The 18925-nt window shown below is 41.7% G+C and overlaps 1 protein-coding gene across 3 annotated transcripts in view; it reads left to right on the top strand.

The window, feature by feature from the left end:
• Positions 1-18925, top strand: part of LOC112231940 (zinc finger protein 583) — a 969163-nt gene that overhangs the window by 801020 nt on the left and 149218 nt on the right. Inside the window, exons 5-7 of one of the 3 annotated variants that reach the window (XM_042311879.1) lie at positions 5782-5893; positions 7525-7652; positions 17288-18542. The exons of 1 other annotated variant lie outside the window; for it this stretch is intronic. In XM_042311879.1, coding sequence (XP_042167813.1) covers positions 5782-5893; positions 7525-7652; positions 17288-18229 — 1182 coding nt within the window. In that variant the 3' untranslated portion in view covers positions 18230-18542. Of the gene's footprint in view, positions 1-5781; positions 5894-7524; positions 7653-17287; positions 18543-18925 lie in introns of those variants that run through there. One more of the 3 variants, XM_042311880.1, reaches the window with a different exon arrangement.

Here is an 18925-nt window from a genome sequence, read left to right on the forward strand (position 1 = left end):
TATCATGCTTTTTGTATGTAGCTGCTATGAAAGGGAACTGTGTTTGTTGTGATCAGGGGTGTATTCATTCCGCCGATTTTGTTGAAAAACGTTTCTTAAACGGAAGCAAACAGAACGAAATGGGGAGAACCATACCTACATTTGTCCAAAAGAAACTCTCATTTGCAACTGTAGGACTAATGACTACACCCTAGATCAGCTAGATGCAGGCAAGAGTGTGCAAGGCGGTATTGAATGTGTCAACTGTCTGAATTACTCTCATTTTTCTCTTGACCTTTTGTAGCAACCTCATGATGGGTATAGGGGAAATTTTAGTATCATGTAGTATCCTAAACCTGTCAATGTTTTATTGAGCTGGATTAATAAAATAGTGACAGTCATCCGATATGCTGTAAGAGAAATAAGTCCATGATCATAAAAAACAATGATCCTCTATCATCTTAAATGGCACCGACCGTCACTTGATTTGATGTGGGTGTTTCTTTGCCATTAAATCACAACAAACAAGGGCAGTAGTGAGTACAGCGAGGTAAGCTTAGCTAGTTTTGCTATGAATAGAACAAAGTTTTGAAGTTGAGGCCTTTTTCCCTGGACTGACCATCTCAAGATGGTCAGCTAATTGAGCTTTCGCTTAGCCCCGCCCCAGAATTTTGGGTAACCAATTGCAGTGCTCCAATGAATTTCAACTGCTTTCAATAATGTTTCAACTCAAACTGGCTAGTTTTCGAACTTTAGCAAGCCAGTTTGAGGTGAAACATTATTGAAAGCAAGCTGGCTACATCCTATGATTAGCTAGCAAGCTAGTATGCAAGTGCCTTCCCTATATTGACCGTAAATGCCAATGGGCTACAGTTAGCTGTTGTTAGCAAGGTAGCTAACATGAGCTATGCACATCTATCTCAGACATGCTACAGTACATCACATTTCATGTTAAATTGATTAGGCAGAGCAAACCCATTTTGGTGATTTCTGGCATATCATCAAAATAAAAAAGTAAATATAACCAAAATAAATCATTGAAGGTCATGCTTAGGCGAATAAACTATAAAGGGAAATAAATGGCTACAGTTTACACTTATTTCATGAAATGTTGTTTATAGAAAAGGGTTGTTTTTTAAAAGTAACACACACGTGTGTTAAAATCCATTTAAATGGTTTTATTTAGAAATTCTTTAGTAAGTAAGTAATATTTAAGCTAAGTCTTGTCTTATTTTCATGATTTAAATCAAATGTGGGGGGGAAATGGTGTTGCACATGTCACCATTAATATCCGCACTATGAGGAGATTTGATGTAAAATCCCTCTTTTTAACTCACCTGAACATACATTTTCTTTGTTCTTTCTTTGTTGTTCCTTTTCCATACAATCCATTATGCACAAATGCCCTAAATATGATTTGAATAATGCAAGATTTTTTTACTTACATTCAGGAGCAAAATGTTTTCAGTAGTTGTTTTTAATTCATTTTTTAAAATCATTGGGATATTGGAATGGAATATAAATAATAACATTCAATAACATTGGAATATAACATTTAAAAACAACTAATTAACTCAGTGTAACATTGATGTGGCAACTCTCTTATGTTCTGCTATTGCACAATTCTAATTTGTACCTGTAGGTAACAAATACAGCTATCCCCAGTAAAATTGGAGCACAACTCATGAGCCCACCCCCTGCACTGCTCACACCCAATCCAGTCCCTTCCTGTGACTGAAAACAGGGGGCGAGATGCCATTTGAAAAGCTCTTCTCTTAAAAATGTAGATATCTAACTTAGCTATATGATATTTTATTTTTTATTTAACTAGGCAAGTCAGTTAAGAACAAGTTCTTATTTACAATGACGACCCACCAAAAGGCATCCTGCGGTGACGGGGGCTGGGATTAAAAATAAAACAATAAAATATAAATATAGGACTAAACACACATCACGACAAGAGACAACACAACACTACATGAAGAGAGACCTAAGACGACAACATAGCAAGGCAGCAACACATGACAACACAGCATGGTAGAAACATGACAACAACATGGTAGCAACACAACATGGTAGCAGCACAAAATGTGGTACAAACATTATTGGACACAGACAACAGCACAAAGGGCAAGAAGGTAGAGACAACAATACATCACGCAAAGCAGCCACAACTGTCAGTAAGAGTGTCAATGATTGAGTCTTTGAATGAAGAGATTGAGATAAAACTGTCCAGTTTGAGTGTTTGTTGCAGCTCGTTCCAGTTGTTAGCTGCAGCGAACTGAAAAGACCCAGGGATGTGTGTGCTTTCGGGACCTAAAGGCTGTGTAAAATAGCTAAAAGGCTATAATGTTGCATTAACTGTAAAGCTATTTCAGTCACTAGTGGAAACATTTACAACTGAAATAAAGTTATCTTTTTTTATGTATTTTACCTCAGACGATTTAGTAGTAAGGTTGCTAGCTAGTACTCCTAGCAGCTTATGCTAACTAGCTATCTGGCTACCATTTACTGCTAGTGAAGTTGCAAGCTAGCAACTTAGCACAAACTAGCACTCACTAGGCTAGTCATTGTCTAAATGACAGGTAGAAACACATCCATAACCATAAAGGGGTAACTAGCCCCCGGGGGGACAGGGGAGTTTCCCCCAAAACACAACACAAAATGTATTGGATTATTTATCGTAAGGCTTTCCTACTTGTATATTTAAAAAATATATAGATCTAACTTCATTGGAGTATATCTACAACTTTTTTTCAATTTTAAAAGATTAAATCAACTTACCACAAAATCATTTTGTTGAAATATCTCCAAACGTTGTGATGACAAAGAGGAAATCTTTTGTTCAGCAAGAACAGTGACAGCCAGGGAAAGTGTTGGGGAAATAATTAGGTGACTTCTTGTGGTCTTTATGTGAATTACAGGGGGGGCAGTTACCCCATACTACCCTACCCTACTTTTCTTTTCTAAACGAGCACCTTATGAACTGCACACACACCAAAAACCTTGTTGGTTTGACAAGTGGCAATAAATCACTGATATCAATTAAGGGGGAAATCAGGTTATACACTCTGTTGAAATTAACACAGCTAAAACAAACACTGGAGATATTTGTTACATCCAGTGTCAACCTGTCATTCAGGGCAGGTGGGGCTCTCTTTTGAGCCCCACATTTTTAGCAAATAATTTGGTCTATTTCCCCTCTTAATTTCGTCTACTGTTCTGGCTTGGTGGTGCACATGTAGACTATAACCTGTTTTGGAGAATTGTAATCATCGAATATTGTAAGAGCTTTCATTGTCTGCTTATATGCCCCCTTTATTTATCATATGGTTTTGACTTGGTGTACACGGAGAACACTGTAAGAACGACCCATGTTCTGAATTCTGTCGTACATTTCAAAAGTGCTGAACAAATACAGTTGAAGTCGGAAGTTTACATACACTTAGGTTGGAGTCATTAACTTGTTTTTCAACCACTCCACAAATTTCTTGTTAACAAGCTATAGTTTTGGCAAATCGGTTAGGACATCTACTTTGTGCATGACACAAGTAATTTTCCCAACAATTGTTTACAGACAGATTATTCCACTTATATATATATATGGCCCAATTCCAGTGGGCCAGAAGTCTATATACACTAAGTTGACTGTGCCTTTAAACAGCTTGGAAAATTTCAGAAAATTATGTCATGGCTTTTGAAGCTTCTGATAGGCTAATTGACATCATTTGAGTCAATTGGAGGTATTTCAAGGCCTACCTTCAAACTCACTGCCTCTTTGCCTGACATTATGGGAAAATCTAAATAAATCGGCCAAGACCTCAGAAAAAAAATTGTAGTCCTCCACAAGTCTGGTTCATCCTTGGGAGCAATTTCCAACTGCCTGGAGGTACCACGTTCATCTGTACAAACAATAGTACGCAAGTATAAACACCATGGGACCACGCAGCTGTCATACCGCTCAGGAAGGAGATGCGTTCTGTCTCCTAGAGATGAACGTACGTACTTTGGTGTGAAAAGTGCAAATCAATCCCAAAACAACAGCAAAGGACCTTGTAAAGATGCTGGAGGAAACAGGCACAAAAGTATCTATTTCCACAGTAAAACGAGTCCTATATCAACATAACCTGAAAGGCTGCTCATCAAGGAAGAACCCACTGCTCCAAAACCGCCATAAAAAAGCCAGACTGCATGGGGACAAAGATCGTCGTTATGACCATCGTTATGTTTGGATGAAAAAGGGGGAGGTTTGCAAGCCGAAGAATACCATCCCAACCGTGAAGCATGGGGGTGGCATCATCATGTTGTGGGGGCGCTTTGCTGCAGGAGGGCCTGGTGCATTTCACAAAATAGATAGCATCATGAGGTAGGAAAATCATGTGGATATATTGAACCAACATTTCAAGACATCAGTCAGTAAGTTAAAGCTTTGTCACAAATGAGTCTTCCAAATGGACAATGACCCCAAGCATACTCCCAATGTTGTGGCAAAATGGATTAAGGACGACAAAGTCAAGGTATTGGATTGGCCATCACAAAGCCCTGACCTCAATCCTATAGAAAATGTGTGGGCAGAACTGAAAAAGCATGTGCGAGCAAGGAGGCCTACAAACCTGACTCAGTTACACCAGCTCTGTCCGGAGGAATGGGCCAAAATTCACCCAACTTATTGTGGGAAGCTTGTGGAAGGCAACCTGAAACGTTTGACCCAAGGTAAACAATTTAGGCAATGCTACCAAATACTAATTGAGCGTATGTAATGTGATGGAATGTGATGAAAGAAATAAAATATGAAATAAATCATTCTCTCTACTATTATTCTGACATTTCACATTCTTAAAATAAAGTGGTGATCCTAACTGACCTAAAACAGGGAATTTTTACTAGGATTAGATGTCAGGAATTGTGAACAACTGAGTTTAATTTGTTTTTGAAAAATGCTCCTAAATACAATTTAACCAGGTGCTCTAGACTAGAGCCTCCAAAGTGTCTGTGCAGCAGCCTGAAAGTTTGATGTCCCTAGTCGATTTTAGATAGCTTCGGTCTTATTCCCCTTTTATCTGTAGTATCATAGCTAGCCTGGCTCGCTAGCAATATCAAATAATGTTGTATAAACAAAAGTAGCTACTAGCTAGCTAGTACCAGTTAACTACTTAGCTAATTTCTCACCAAAATTAGTTGTTTGACGGTTGACATGCAGCAGAATTGACCGTGTCGAATGTAATCCATTCCTGGCCATATTGTTGAAATGCATTGGAAGTTTGCATCATCTTTATGGAAAACCATTTTCACTCCTCTTTGCTGTTCTTTGGACCCATATGCAGACTTGACAACAAATGTCCACATAGCAGCGTGTTGTCTCTGGGCAATTGGGCATCGTTGGCAAAAGTGGGCAAGTAAGTAATCCATACCAACCCTCCAGTAAGTCGTGACGAACTCACTAACAAAACTCAGTTTTGAACGAGACTGACTTTATGACCAAAATTATCCTATTTACACTTTGTAGTCAATTTTGACACTAGAATGTCAAATCGATGCCACATAGGCCATTTAAAAACAGAGAAGTTGGTTCTAAACTAAGGGGTTGACCTTAAAGTGTAGGACCATTCCTTTAAATTATCAAACCATTTAAGAGTGTCAAGTAATCAAATCAACTAACACATTTGCATATTATCAAATCAATTAATATTTTTGTGTAGTACTCATAGCAATCCCTCATTGCCCAATCAGAAGATGCTCCATAGCAGGGTGCTCATATCAGATTTCTTGATCCAACATCCTCTCACTCTGTATCTCTTCCAGTCAGTAGACATGGAGGATGGGAAGCCTGATCTGCTACTAGTCAAAGAGGAGTTTATAGAAGACGGACCAGAGAGCATTGACCTGCTGAGTGGACTAAAGATGGGGGAGCAAGGTAAGGTTGACATATTGTGCATTCAGAAAGTACTTTAACCCCTTAACTTTTTCCACATTTTGTTACGTTCCAGCCTTATATTACCCCATGATGACAAATCAAAAACACATTTAGAAGGTTTTGCAAATGTATTAAAAATAAAAAAACTTATCTCACATTTACATAAGTATTCAGACCCTTTACTCAACTTTGTTGAAGCACCTTTGGCAGCGATTACAGCCTCAAGTCTTCTTGGGTATGACGCTAAAAGCTTGGCACACCTATATTTGGGGAGTTCTCCCATTCTTCTCTGTAGATCCTCTCAAGCTCTGTCAGGTTGGATGGGTAGCCTCGCTGCACAACTATTTTCAGGTCTCTATAGAGATGTTAGATTGGGTTCAAGTCCGGGCTCTGGCTGTGCCACTCAAGAACATTCAGAGACTTGTCCCTATGCCACTCCTGCATTGTCTTGGCTGTGTGCTTAGGGTTGTTGTCTTGTTGGAAGGTGAACATTCGCCCCAGTCTGGAGCAGGTTTTCATCAAGGATCTCTCTGTACTTTGCTCTGTTCATCTTTCCCTCGATCCTGAGTAGTCTCCCAATCCATGCCACTGAAAAACATCCCCACAGCATGATGCTGCCACCACCATACGTCACTGTAGGGATGGTATTGGCCAGGTGATGTCCAGACGTGACACTTGGCATTCAGGCTTTAGAGTTCAATATTGGTTTCATCAAACCAGATCATCTTGTTTCTCAAGCCTGAGAGTCCTTTAGGTGCCTTTTGGCAAACTCCAAACGGGCTGTCATGTGTCTTTTACTGAGGAGTGGCTTCAGTCTGGCCACTCTACCCTAAAGACCTGATTGGTGGAGTCCTGCAGAGATAGTTTTCCTTCTGGAAGGTTCTCCCATCTCCGCAGAGGAACTCTGGAGCTCTGTCAGAGTGACCATCAGGTTCTTGGTCACCTCCCTGACCAAGGCCCTTCTCCCCTGATTGCTCAGTTTGGCTGGGCAGCCAGCTTTAGGAAGAGTCTTAGTGGCTCCAAACTTCTTCCATTTAAGAATGATGGAGGCCATTGTGTCCTTGGGGACCTTCAATGCTGCAGACATTTTTTGGTCCCCTTCCCCAGATCTGTGCCTCGACACAATCCTGTCTCGGAGCCCTACGGACAATTCCTTCGACATCATGGCTTGGTTTTTGCTCTGACATTCACTGTCAACTATGGGACCTTATATAGACAGGTGTGTGCCTTTCCAACTCATGTCCAATCAATTGAATTTACCACAGGTGGACACCAATCAAGTTGTAGAAACATCTCAAGGATGATCAATCGAAACAGGATGCACTTGAGCTCAATTCTGAGTCTCATAGCAAAGGGTCTGAATACCTATGTTGAATAAGGTATTTCTGTTTTTTATTTTTAATACATTTGCAAGAATTTATATAAACCTGTTTTTGCTTTGTCATTATGGGGTATTGTGTGTAGACTGATAAGGGAAAACATTTATTTAATCAATTTTAGAATTTTTCTTCATTTATAAAATAAAATCAATATAACTTATGTTTACACACATTATAATGAAAATTATAATGAAAATGATCCGGTAATACATTTAATGTTTGTAAAGTCTATTTTGTAACCTCTTCCTGCAGGTGGTTGGCTGGAGGCTAACAGAGAAGACTGGGCAGCCATCTTGGATTCCCAGAACCAGGCCGGTGCAGCCAGGGACCCGGGGGACATCACCACCGAGCAGGCCAGGACCAGAGGCAACATAGTGGAGGTCAGTGGATGGGACATCATCCTCAACTCTGGGCTGGGGAACAAAATGGTTAACCACAACCAGAAACAGACAGTCAAACACAAAACAACATCCGATCTAAGTTAGGGATGGGCATTTTTCTGGCACGGAGGTAGAGAGAGCGAAAGTAGCCAAACCGACTCGCGCTGGTTAGACAAACTTGTTGCTGCCATAGGTTATCTATCATACCATCTGGTAGTGCCTATCTTGACTCCATCAAATCGTTTGTAAAAGAGCTAGCTAGCTACAGAAGTCAGTTAAGTTAGCTAAGTAGCAAGGCCAATTAAAGCTATTTTTCTGCGCTCCCCGTACTTGTCTACAACTCTATTCATATGAAACATCAGCCTACCGGTTGGATGATCAGTGTACCCTACTCCTCATTTAGCCAACTTAATTCCGTCATTTTTATTCCATTTTGCATTGATTAGAAATCTCCCTCTCAATGTAGCGCCGCTTTGATTGATTCTAATAACAACAAGCTACATCTGTGAAACATGTGTAGGCTACCGGTGCGTCTTTTTTATGGGGAGCACTCATAAAAAAAGTATATACTTTTTTAATTTAATGGTCTATCCTTGTACACTATGTTGCAATGTCACATAGATCATTGTAAACTCAGCAAAAAAAGACTGCCCTTTTTCAGGACCCTGTCTTTCAAAGATATTTGGATTTTTTTAACGAATTAACTTCACAGATCTTCATTGTAAAGGTTTTAAACACTGTTTCCCATGCTTGTCCAATGAACCATAAACCATTAATGAACATGCACCTGTGGAACGGTCGTTAAGACAGTAACAGTTTACAGACGGTAGGCAATTAAGGTCACAGTTATGAAAACTTAGGACACTAAAGAGACCTTTCTACTGACTCTGAAAAACACCAAAAGAAAGATGCCCAGGGTCCCTGCTCATCTGCGTGAACGTGCCTTAGGCATGCTGCAAGGAGGCATGAGGACTGCAGATGTGGCCAGGGCAATACATTGCAATGTCTGTACTGTGAGACTCCTAAGACAGTGCTACAGGGAGACAGGACAGACAGCTGACCATCCTCGTAGTGGCAGACCATGTGTAACAACACCTGCACAGGATCGGTACATCCGAACATCACACCTGTGGGACAGGTACAGGATGGCAACAACAACTGCCCGAGTTACACCAGTAACGCACAATCCCTCCATCAGTGCTCAGAGTGTCTGCAAATAGGCTGAGAGAGGCTGGACTGGGGGCTTATAGGCCTATTGTAATGCAGGTCCTCACCAGACATCACTGGCAACAACGTCGCCTATGGGCACAAACTCAATGTCGCTGTACCAGACAGGACTGGCAAAAAGTGCTCTTCACTGACAAGTCTCGGTTTTATCTCACCAGGGGTGATGGTCGGATTCGCGTTTATCGTCAAAGGAATGAGCGTTACACCGAGGCCTGGACTCTGGAGCGGGATTGATTTAGAGGTGGAGGGTCCGTCATGGTCTGAGGCGGTGTGTCACAGCGTCATCGGACTGAGCTTGTTGTCATTGCAGGCGATCTCAACACTGCGCATTACAGGGAAGACATCCTCCTCCCTCATGTGGTACCTTTCCTGCATGACAATGCTACCAGCCATACTGTTTGTTCTGTGCGTTATTTCCTGCAAGACAGGAATGTCAGTATTCTGTCATGGCCAGCGAAGAGCCCGGATCTCAATCACATTGAGCACGCCTGGGACCTGTTGGATCGGAGGGTGAGGGCTTGGGCCATTCCCCCCAGAATTGTCCAGGAACTTGCAGGTGCCTTGGTAGAAGAGTAGGGTAACATCTCACAGCAAGAACTGGCAAATCTGGTGCAGTCCATGAGGAGGAGATGCACTGCAGTACTTAATGCAGCTGGTGACATATTTTTTTGATTATGACACCCCTTTTGTTCAGGGACACATTATTCCATTTCTGTTAGTCACATGTCTGTGGAACTTGTTCAGTTTATGTCTGTTGTTGAATCTTGTTATGTTCATACAAATATTTACACATGTTAAGTTTGCTGAAAATAAACGCCGTTGACAGTTGGAGGACGTTTCTTTTTTTGCTGAGTTTATTTAATTTTAGACAATGCCTTTTCATTGTTAAAATAGACCGATTTTTTTTCTCTCAAATGAATACTTTCCCATGTAATCGAATATTAATATCTGTGGATATTCAAATATTCGAATAACGCGCCCATCCCTAATATTAGTCTTCATGACAACAGACTGGCTGAGACCAGGGCGAGGCGTAGATTTGCTGTGAGGGGACGGGAAGGTGTTGGGATGTGGCTAGAGACATGGATGTGGCTAGAGAGAATGGACACAGACTCTGTCCTAGTTGTGATTCAGAGACACTCAGGTTAACCCCCTAACACAGTGGTATTCAAAGTTGGGGTCGCAACCCTGTGGCAACTGAAGTGGGGTTGCCAATATTTGTTTTTAAATGCATTTTCTGTATTTGTTTTTTGAACAAAAAATGAACAGTATAGTTTCTTGTAGTGGACAATATACAAACATTTTTGAGGTAATTTGAAGGTAATTTGAAAAATACAATTTTAATGAGTAAATGTATTTATTGGTTTATTTTAAATTTGATAAGAGATGAAAATGTAATGATTTTACATTATTTGTTGATGTAAAAATTGAAATATACCAAATTTTAAGGTTGTGTCATTATATTTGGGATGGGGTCACAAGAAATTATTGCAAAAAAATTCCTTCACCCTGCCGTCTATAACATGTATCAACTGGAATATTAACCCTGCAACAACACAGACACTCCCTGACCTTCATCCTCCTCACACTCTCCCTATGCAAACCAGACCTCAGACAATTCCAGTTCTTCAACACTAAATGGCTACACAAGCCCATTGACAAATGACTGTAGGGAAAACAGAATCAGTAAAGGTGGCGGCATAAAAGAGAAGCGCTTCCCTTGTTCGTTCTGTGAGAAGATTCAGTTTCTCCAAACAGGTGGAGATCCACCAGAGCAGGTATTCCCAAACTGGGGTACGCGCAATGCCGCCAGGGGTACGCCAAATAAAAATGTGATTCACGTTTTTTATTTTTTATAATTAAATAATATAGTAAAATTCTTCACATTTTCAAACAACATTTATATTTTCCAACGGGGCTATACATTTTGGTCAGGTTTTTTTCTCACCCGAGTAGCCTCGTTTCACTGCCAAAAATAAAGTTAAACCATCTCGTGTTCAGCGAAGTAACAACACAATGTCAAATAGAGGTAGCCTAGTCAAATAATTAACATCCAATCACATTAACCGTTACTCTCTCGTGGAAATTCCACTAATGTATGTAGCCAAACGTAGCTGCTGCTCATTCCGTTTGCTTGAAAATTGATAAATGGTTAAAAAAAGTAAAGCCCGCATCCATAGAGACACATACCAGCTCTACTGGTAGTACTGCTACTACCAGCTGTACTACACCTGCACCTGTCAACGACACAAGTTGTTCTGCTTCCACGAGCACATCCAATGCTAGCATCAGTAATTCTACATTTGTTGTTAGTCCACCTAGCATGGACACTGATAGTTGTGAATAGGATGCAGCTGAAGAGCTACTGCCCCCTTACCTGGGAAAGCACCGAACAACAGACAGGGACATTGGAGACACTGATGCCCTTTGCAACCACGTACCAATGTGAGAGTGGATTCCCGGCCCTCACTAGCATGAAAACTAAACAGACTGTGTGTGGAAAATGATTTAAGACTGAGACTCTCTCCAATACAACCCAACATTGCAGAGTTATCTGCATCCTTTTAAGCACACCCTTCTCATTTACGTGTGGTGAGTTATTCACAAGTTTTGATGAACAAATAAAGTTTTATATGTAAGATGGCTGAATAAAGAGCAAAATTATTGATTATTATTATATTATTATTTGTGCCCTGGTCCTATAAGAGCTCTTTGTCACTTCCCACGAGCCGAGTTGTGACAAACTCACACTCATTCTTATGTTTAATAAATGTATTGAATATTGTGTGTGTAGCAGGCTTACAATGATGGCAAAAAATACTATATTTGAGCATGCGCTGACCCTGGTGCTCGAGGGGGCACGCAGCTGGAGGTTGAATGTTTGAAGGGGTATGGGACTATTAAAAAAGTTTGGGAACCACTGCACCAGAGGATGCACATGGAAGACAAATTGTTCAGCTGCCATCTGTGCTGGGACAGTTTCCCTGACTCGTCCAATCTGAAGATGCACCCGAGGGTCCACATAGGAGAAATCTTACAGCTGCCCCCAGTGTGAGAAGAGGTTCTCCCACCAGCACCAACTGAAGATGCACCTGAAGGTCCACACGGGAGAGAGGCCATTTGCCTGTATGCACTGCTCGAAGAGGTTCTCAGAGAGGAGCTACCTCAGGATACACTAACAGAAAATGCACACGGCCCATGTATAGAGTATAGTGACATGTAATGTAGTACTAGTTAGTTTGTAGTTCATTCTGTTGGTTTTGGATATACACTGCTCAAAAAAATAAAGGGAACATTTAAACACAATGTAACTCCAAGTCAATCACACTTCTGTGAAATCAAGCTGTCCACTTAGGAAGCTACACTGATTGCCAATAAATTTCACATGCTGTTGTGCGAATGGAATAGACAACAGGTGGAAATTATAGGCAATTAGCAAGACACCCCCAATAAAGGAGTGGTTCTGCAGGTGATAACCACAGACCACTTCTCAGTTCCTATGCTTCCTGGCTGATGTTTTGGTCACTTTTGAATGCTGGCGGTGCTTTCACTCTAGTGGTAGCATGAGACGTAGTCTACAACCCACACAAGTGGCTCAGGTAGTGCAGCTCATCCAGGATGGCACATCAATGCGAGCTGTGGCAAGAAGGTTTGCTGTGTCTGTCAGCGTAGTGTCCAGAGCATGGAGGCGCTACCAGGAGACAGGCCAGTACATCAGGAGACGTGGAGGAGGCCGTAGGAGGGCAACAACCCAGCAGCAGGACCGCTACCTCTGCCTTTGTGCAAGGAGGAGCAGGAGGAGCACTGCCAGAGCCCTGCAAAATGACCTCCAGCAGGCCACAAATGTGCATGTGTCTGCTCAAACGGTCAGAAACAGACTCCACTAGGGTGGTATGAGGGCCCGACGTCCACAGGTGGGGGTTGTGCTTACAGCCCAACACCGTGCAGGACGTTTGGCATTTGCCAGAGAACACCAAGATTGGCAAATTCGCCACTGGCGCCTGTGCTCTTCACAGATGAAAGCAGGTTCACACTGAGCACATGTGACAGACGTGACAGAGTCTGGAGATGCCGTGGAGAACGTTCTGCTGCCTGCAACATCCTCCAGCATGACCGGTTTGGCGGTGGGTCAGACATGGTGTGGGGTGGCATTTCTTTGGGGGGCCGCACAGCCCTCCATGTGCTCGCCAGAGGTAGCCGGACTACCATTAGGTACCGAGATGAGATCCTCAGACCCCTTGTGAGATCATATGCTGGTGCGGTTGGCCCTGGGTTCCTCCTAATGCAAGACAATGCTAGACCTCATGTGGCTGGAGTGTGTCAGCAGTTCCTGCAAGAGGAAGGCATTGATGCTATGGCCTGGCCCGCCCGTTCCCCAGACCTGAATCCAATTGAGCACATCTGGGACATCATGTCTCGCTCTATCCACCAACGCCATGTTGCACCACAGACTGTCCAGGAGTTGGCGGATGCTTTAGTCCAGGTCTGGGAGGAGATCCCTCAGGAGACCATCCGCCACCTCATCAGGAGCATGCCCAGCCGTTGTAGGGAGGTCATACAGGCACGTGGAGGCTACACACACTACTGAGCCTCATTTTGACTTGTTTTAAGGACATTACATCAAAGTTGGATCAGCCTGTAGTGTGGTTTTCCACTTTAATTTTGAGTGTGACTCCAAATCCAGACCTCCATGGGTTGATACATTTGATTTCCATTGATAATTTTTGTGTGATTTTGTTGTCAGGACATTCAACTATGTAAAGAAAAAAGTATTTAATAAGAATATTTCATTCATTCAGATCTAGGATGTGTTATTTTAGTGTTCCCTTTATTTTTTTGAGCAGTGTATATAGCCCCACAGTGGAGGTGTCATAATACCCATAGAACCTAGTGATCAAACAGGGAAATGGTTACAATCTTTTTTCACCATTCATTTTCCCATAGGAGATTTTAGAAACACTTAAGATAAGGTCTGTGTTTAGTGTAGGCTTACTCTGGCGTGAAATTTTGATAACCATGTGTCATGACTTGCCCTGTTGGGTGATGATCATAGGTGCCAGATCCCCCCCTCCCCCACCAGTTTTATGACCGGTTGAAAATACCGTGTAGAAACTCTGCTGTTGTTGGGTTTGGCAGGATTGAGGAGAAAGAAACCTCTTGTTATAAGGAGATTCCTCCTGCCAAAACAGTAACATCAAAAGGTTGAATAATGAAACAATATTTCTGTAATCCAAAACAGTTGGAATGGTCTGTGGGTACTTAAAGAACAATCCTGTCAAATTAATTACTAATTGGTGACGTAACTCAGGACAGTAGAACAACATAACTGTATCTTGGAATGTGCATATTTCCCAGTGATCAGATTCACATCCAAAATGTTGGGGAACTGATATGGTTAAATATGAAACTATTTGTGAGAAGATGTAATGTGATGTTAGCCTTCTAAATGAGAGAATTGTTTTTCATATGAAGTCTTAACCAAGTCATTGGCCACGCCCACGTGAGCACAGACATTACGACAAAAGGAGGGAACGCTCCTTTTTCCCCGAGTGCTTAAATAGGACTCGTGACAAATGTACATTAATCAAGAAAATGGAAGGACAGGAGTCCCCACGTTGAAATTGCTACCACTCTATAGACCAGTTACGTGCAGTTCCAGCTGAATACGTTACAAATCGTTAATAAATCTACAAAACTAAAGACTACACATTCACCATCTGCAGCTGTATATGTAAAATAGTTTAGGAAACTAGACCGAAGACGAGAGGAGAACATTTCCCTATCGAATGACCATTGGTACATCTGACTTATAACAGACACTTCCAGAACAAAAGGAACAAGCGACAACTACAAAGGACATGGTGACCTCTGGTGGACAACCAGAGACTTACACAACCAGAGGTTTTGTCGTCTGACTCTCCAGAAAATGGACCAGCGATTTCAGAGACCACAAAGGCATAAAATCGTAAATATGTACATTGCAATTTTTTTCAGAATAAACGGCCGTTCATAGCATTTCCATGAGCATAGTTATCAGCTGTATGTACGATAGTGAAGTCCTTTGTATTTTCTCCTGTTCTTTCTTACATGCCCCTCCCTTTTCATTTTGTGTAACAAGCCATCATATCGGTTTAGTCCACTAGGGACATTTCATTGCATTATGTAGTAATCAATGTGTAAGCTATTTTGCTTGTTTTCATGTAATTCTGTGTGATTATTTAGTTAGTTAGTAAATAAATAATTAAGCCAATTTGTATATAGCTGATTCATCATTTATGCTAGGGTTCGCGCAGATATCCAAGGATTTTGCGACATTAAGAATGAGACTGATAGAAGGCAACAAATAATGATGACTGAAATGACCTGAAATGTAAGAGATATTTATTTCTTTAAGAGTTAATTCGGAAAATGGTAACTCGTTAAATAAACTTTTTCTACAAATCACATTGTAGGATTTTTAATGAATTTATTTGCAAATTATGGTGGAAAATAAGTATTTGGTCACTTACAAACAAGCAAGATTTCTGGCTCTCACAGACCTGTAACTTCTTCTTTAAGAGGCTCCTCTGTCCTCCACTCGTTACCTGTATTAATGGCACCTGTTTGAACTTGTTGTCAGTATAAAAGACACCTGTCCACAACCTCAAACAGTCACACTCCAAACTCCACTATGGCCAAGACCAAAGAGCTGTCAAAGGACACCAGAAACAAAATTGTAGACCTGCACCAAGCTGGGAAGACTGTGGGAGCAATTATTAGGAAATGGAAGACATACAAGACCACTGATAATCTCCCTCGATCTGGGGCTCCACTCAAGATCTCACCCCGTGGGGTCAAAATGATCATAAGAACGGTGAGCAAAAATCCCAGAACCACACGGGGGGACCTAGTGAATGACCTGCAGAGAGCTGGGACCAAAGCAACAAAGCCTACCATCAGTAACACACTACGCCGCCAGGGACTCAAATCCTGCAGTGCCAGACGTGTCCCCCTGTTTAAGCCAGTACATGTCCTGGCCCTTCTGAAGTTTGCTAGAGAGCATTTGGATGATCCAGAAGAAGATTGGGAGAATGTCATATGGTCAGATGAAACCAAAATATAACTTTTTGGTAAAAACTCAACTCGTCGTGTTTGGAAGACAAAGAATGCTGAGTTACATCCAAAGAACACCATACCTACTGTGAAGCATGGGGGTGGAAACATCATGCTTTGGGGCTGTTTTTCTGCAAAGGGACCAGGACACCTGATCCGTGTAAAGGAAAGAATGAATGGGGCCATGTATCGTGAGATTTTGAGTGAAAACCTCCTTCCATCAGCAAAGGCATTGAAGGTGAAACGTGGCTGGGTCTTTCAGCATGACAATGATCCCAAACACACCACCCGGGCAACGAAGGAGTGGCTTCGTAAGAAGCATTTCAAGGTACTGGAGTGGCCTAGCTAGTCTCCAGATCTCAACCCCATAGAAAATCTTTGCTCTAGAGGAGATCTGCATGGAGGAATTGGCCAAAATACCAGCAACCGTGTGTGAAAACCTTGTGAAGACTTACAGAAAACATTTGACCTCTGTCATTGCCAACAAAGGGTATATAACAAAGTATTGAGATAAACTTTTGTTATTGACCAAATACTTATTTTCGACCATAATTTGCAAATAAATTCATTAAAAATCCTACAATGTGATTTTCTCATTTTGTCTGTCAGAGTTGAAGTGTAACTATGATGAAAATTACAGGCCTCTCTCATATTTTTAAGTGGGAGAACTTGCACAATTGGTGGCTGACTAAATACTTTTTTGCCCCACTGTATGTAGTAGGGAACTGGATGAGGTGAACTGAGGAAAACATGGTGTTATGTGATGGCGTCTGTAAAATTGCTTCACTAATGAAAAGTAACAACCTTTGATGCTGTTTTATAATGAGGAAATGATAGTAACTTAATTCATGTTTACTTTACATAAAGTAGTCAAGTTGTGTGTAATGTAATGTTGAATATTCATTCTAAAATTCATTTGATCAAATCGAGGGTATCAGATTTACAGAAAATATAGTGTTACCATAGTGGGAAGTTATTCTATTTGACACATGTATCGTTTTGTGCAATAAAAGTACTGTACTTCACTTTATGTGAGTGTATGACCATTTTGTTGAAATTAAATACATTTACTCTGTGCTGACTTTTTGTATCATTGCAAGGGCTGAGTTTCCCTTATCCCAGTCGAACCGAAACATACTTCGTTCATTTTGATTTAAAAAATAATAATAAACACCAATGGCTCCATATTGTTAGGTACATTAATCACAGTGTTAGAGAAGGGCTTGACAGTGTTAACATTTTATAATATCATGTCATGTTTTGTGTGTACAGCATAGAGTTTCTTATATAAACCTTTATGCAATGTGTGTTTACAGTCTGCAGTCCATGAGGACCTGCTGATATCCGGTGCTGCTGGCAGGCGAGACTGGACCTCTGAGGCGGCTGGTCACAAACCTTGGCTCCGGATCAGGACACTGGATCAGGAGCCGTCGCTTTTCCTTTCCGAGTCAGAAACAGAACCAAACCGTGAGGGGCAGAGACTCCACCACCACACAGAACAGAACCAGTGGACAGGTGGACTGAACAACCTCAGTCCTGGTGGTCATCAGATAGACAGAGACTCCAGTCAGGGATCCAGTCTGCAGCTCAGAAACTTCTCTTCACAGTCTCAGTGCAGAGATGGAGCAGGACCTGGGGCTGATAGAGATAGACCCTCCTGTTCCTATGATACAAACACTACAGTATCCATGATGAACAATTCAGGTCACCCTGGGCTTCAGCCTTCACAGAGAGTAGTGGGAGACACCCCAGGTGGGAGTCTAACAGGAAGTCTGTCTTCTCCTTCAGGATCTTGTCTAATGCCTGGTGAATGGGTTCATAGAAGGCCTGCACCTGGGTCTATCCTTCCTCAGTTACCTCATGGTTACCCCACCAATACAGACAGGGTCAGGATGGGCGTTCACCACAAGAGGTACCTAGCCTATAACACAACACACAATCCCAACAACACCCAAACAATGGCTAGAGGTCAAGGATGGAGCTCAAAGACTAACCACCTGAGGGTGGTGGCTCCTGCTTCTGCCTCGTCTGGTGTCATTGGGTCACAACGTGGGAGGCCAAGTAATAGGACGGACGCTGACAAGCCATACGCCTGCCCCACATGTGGGAAGCGCTTCGCTAGGGCAGACTATTTGAGGGAGCACCAGGCCGTTCACACCAAGGAGAGGCCCTTCAAGTGCAAATTATGTTACAAGAGCTTCTCCTTCCTGACTAACCTGATCAGACATAGGAGTGTCCACAACCGGGAGAAATTGTAACAGTGTGGCTTGAGACACAGGGGATATCTTGGAACTATTCTTAAGTTGACATATAGTTGTGAAGTGTTTTGGGGAAGAGGGTAATTAACCACATACCCTTCATTAACCCTTTGTTAACTTGTCATTTGAAACAGGCTTGGATATACCTGTTTTTAGAGAGACAGTAAACCTAGGCTAAAACAAGGATAGTTGAATATTTACCTTACTGAGGTGATGGAAGGTAGATGGAATAAAGTCATTATACTATTTTCTACTCTATTCTTGTGAACACACTGTTCTTTCTAAACAATTCTGCCCTCAGCTGGGAAGATACTGATCAGTAATGTAATAAACAGTACCGTAATTCAAAGAGCAGCGTGCATACCTTTTTCATTTAACCAAACCCTTTCGAACTATGATGCCAACCAATCAGATCATTTCTCTTTATTGTACAACAATTTCCACGTTTGTGTTTTTATTGTTGTTATTTAGACAGGGAAATCCTGGCATTCAAAATAGAACAAATTTCACTGCGCAGCATCACATACTTACTGCAGTAGTCTTTGATTTGCGTTGGAGACAGGACTTGGTTGATAGATGTTATCTGGATGCCTGTCGCCTCGTTCACCTTTTGACGTGATCAGATTCATTATCGAGAATTGGGTCTTGGTCAGTTTTTGGATAGTATGCAATAATTCCCCTGATTACTTTGGTATT

Source organism: Oncorhynchus tshawytscha, linkage group LG34, assembly GCF_018296145.1.
Source record: "Oncorhynchus tshawytscha isolate Ot180627B linkage group LG34, Otsh_v2.0, whole genome shotgun sequence".
In the NCBI taxonomy this organism is placed as follows: Eukaryota; Metazoa; Chordata; class Actinopteri; order Salmoniformes; family Salmonidae; genus Oncorhynchus; species Oncorhynchus tshawytscha.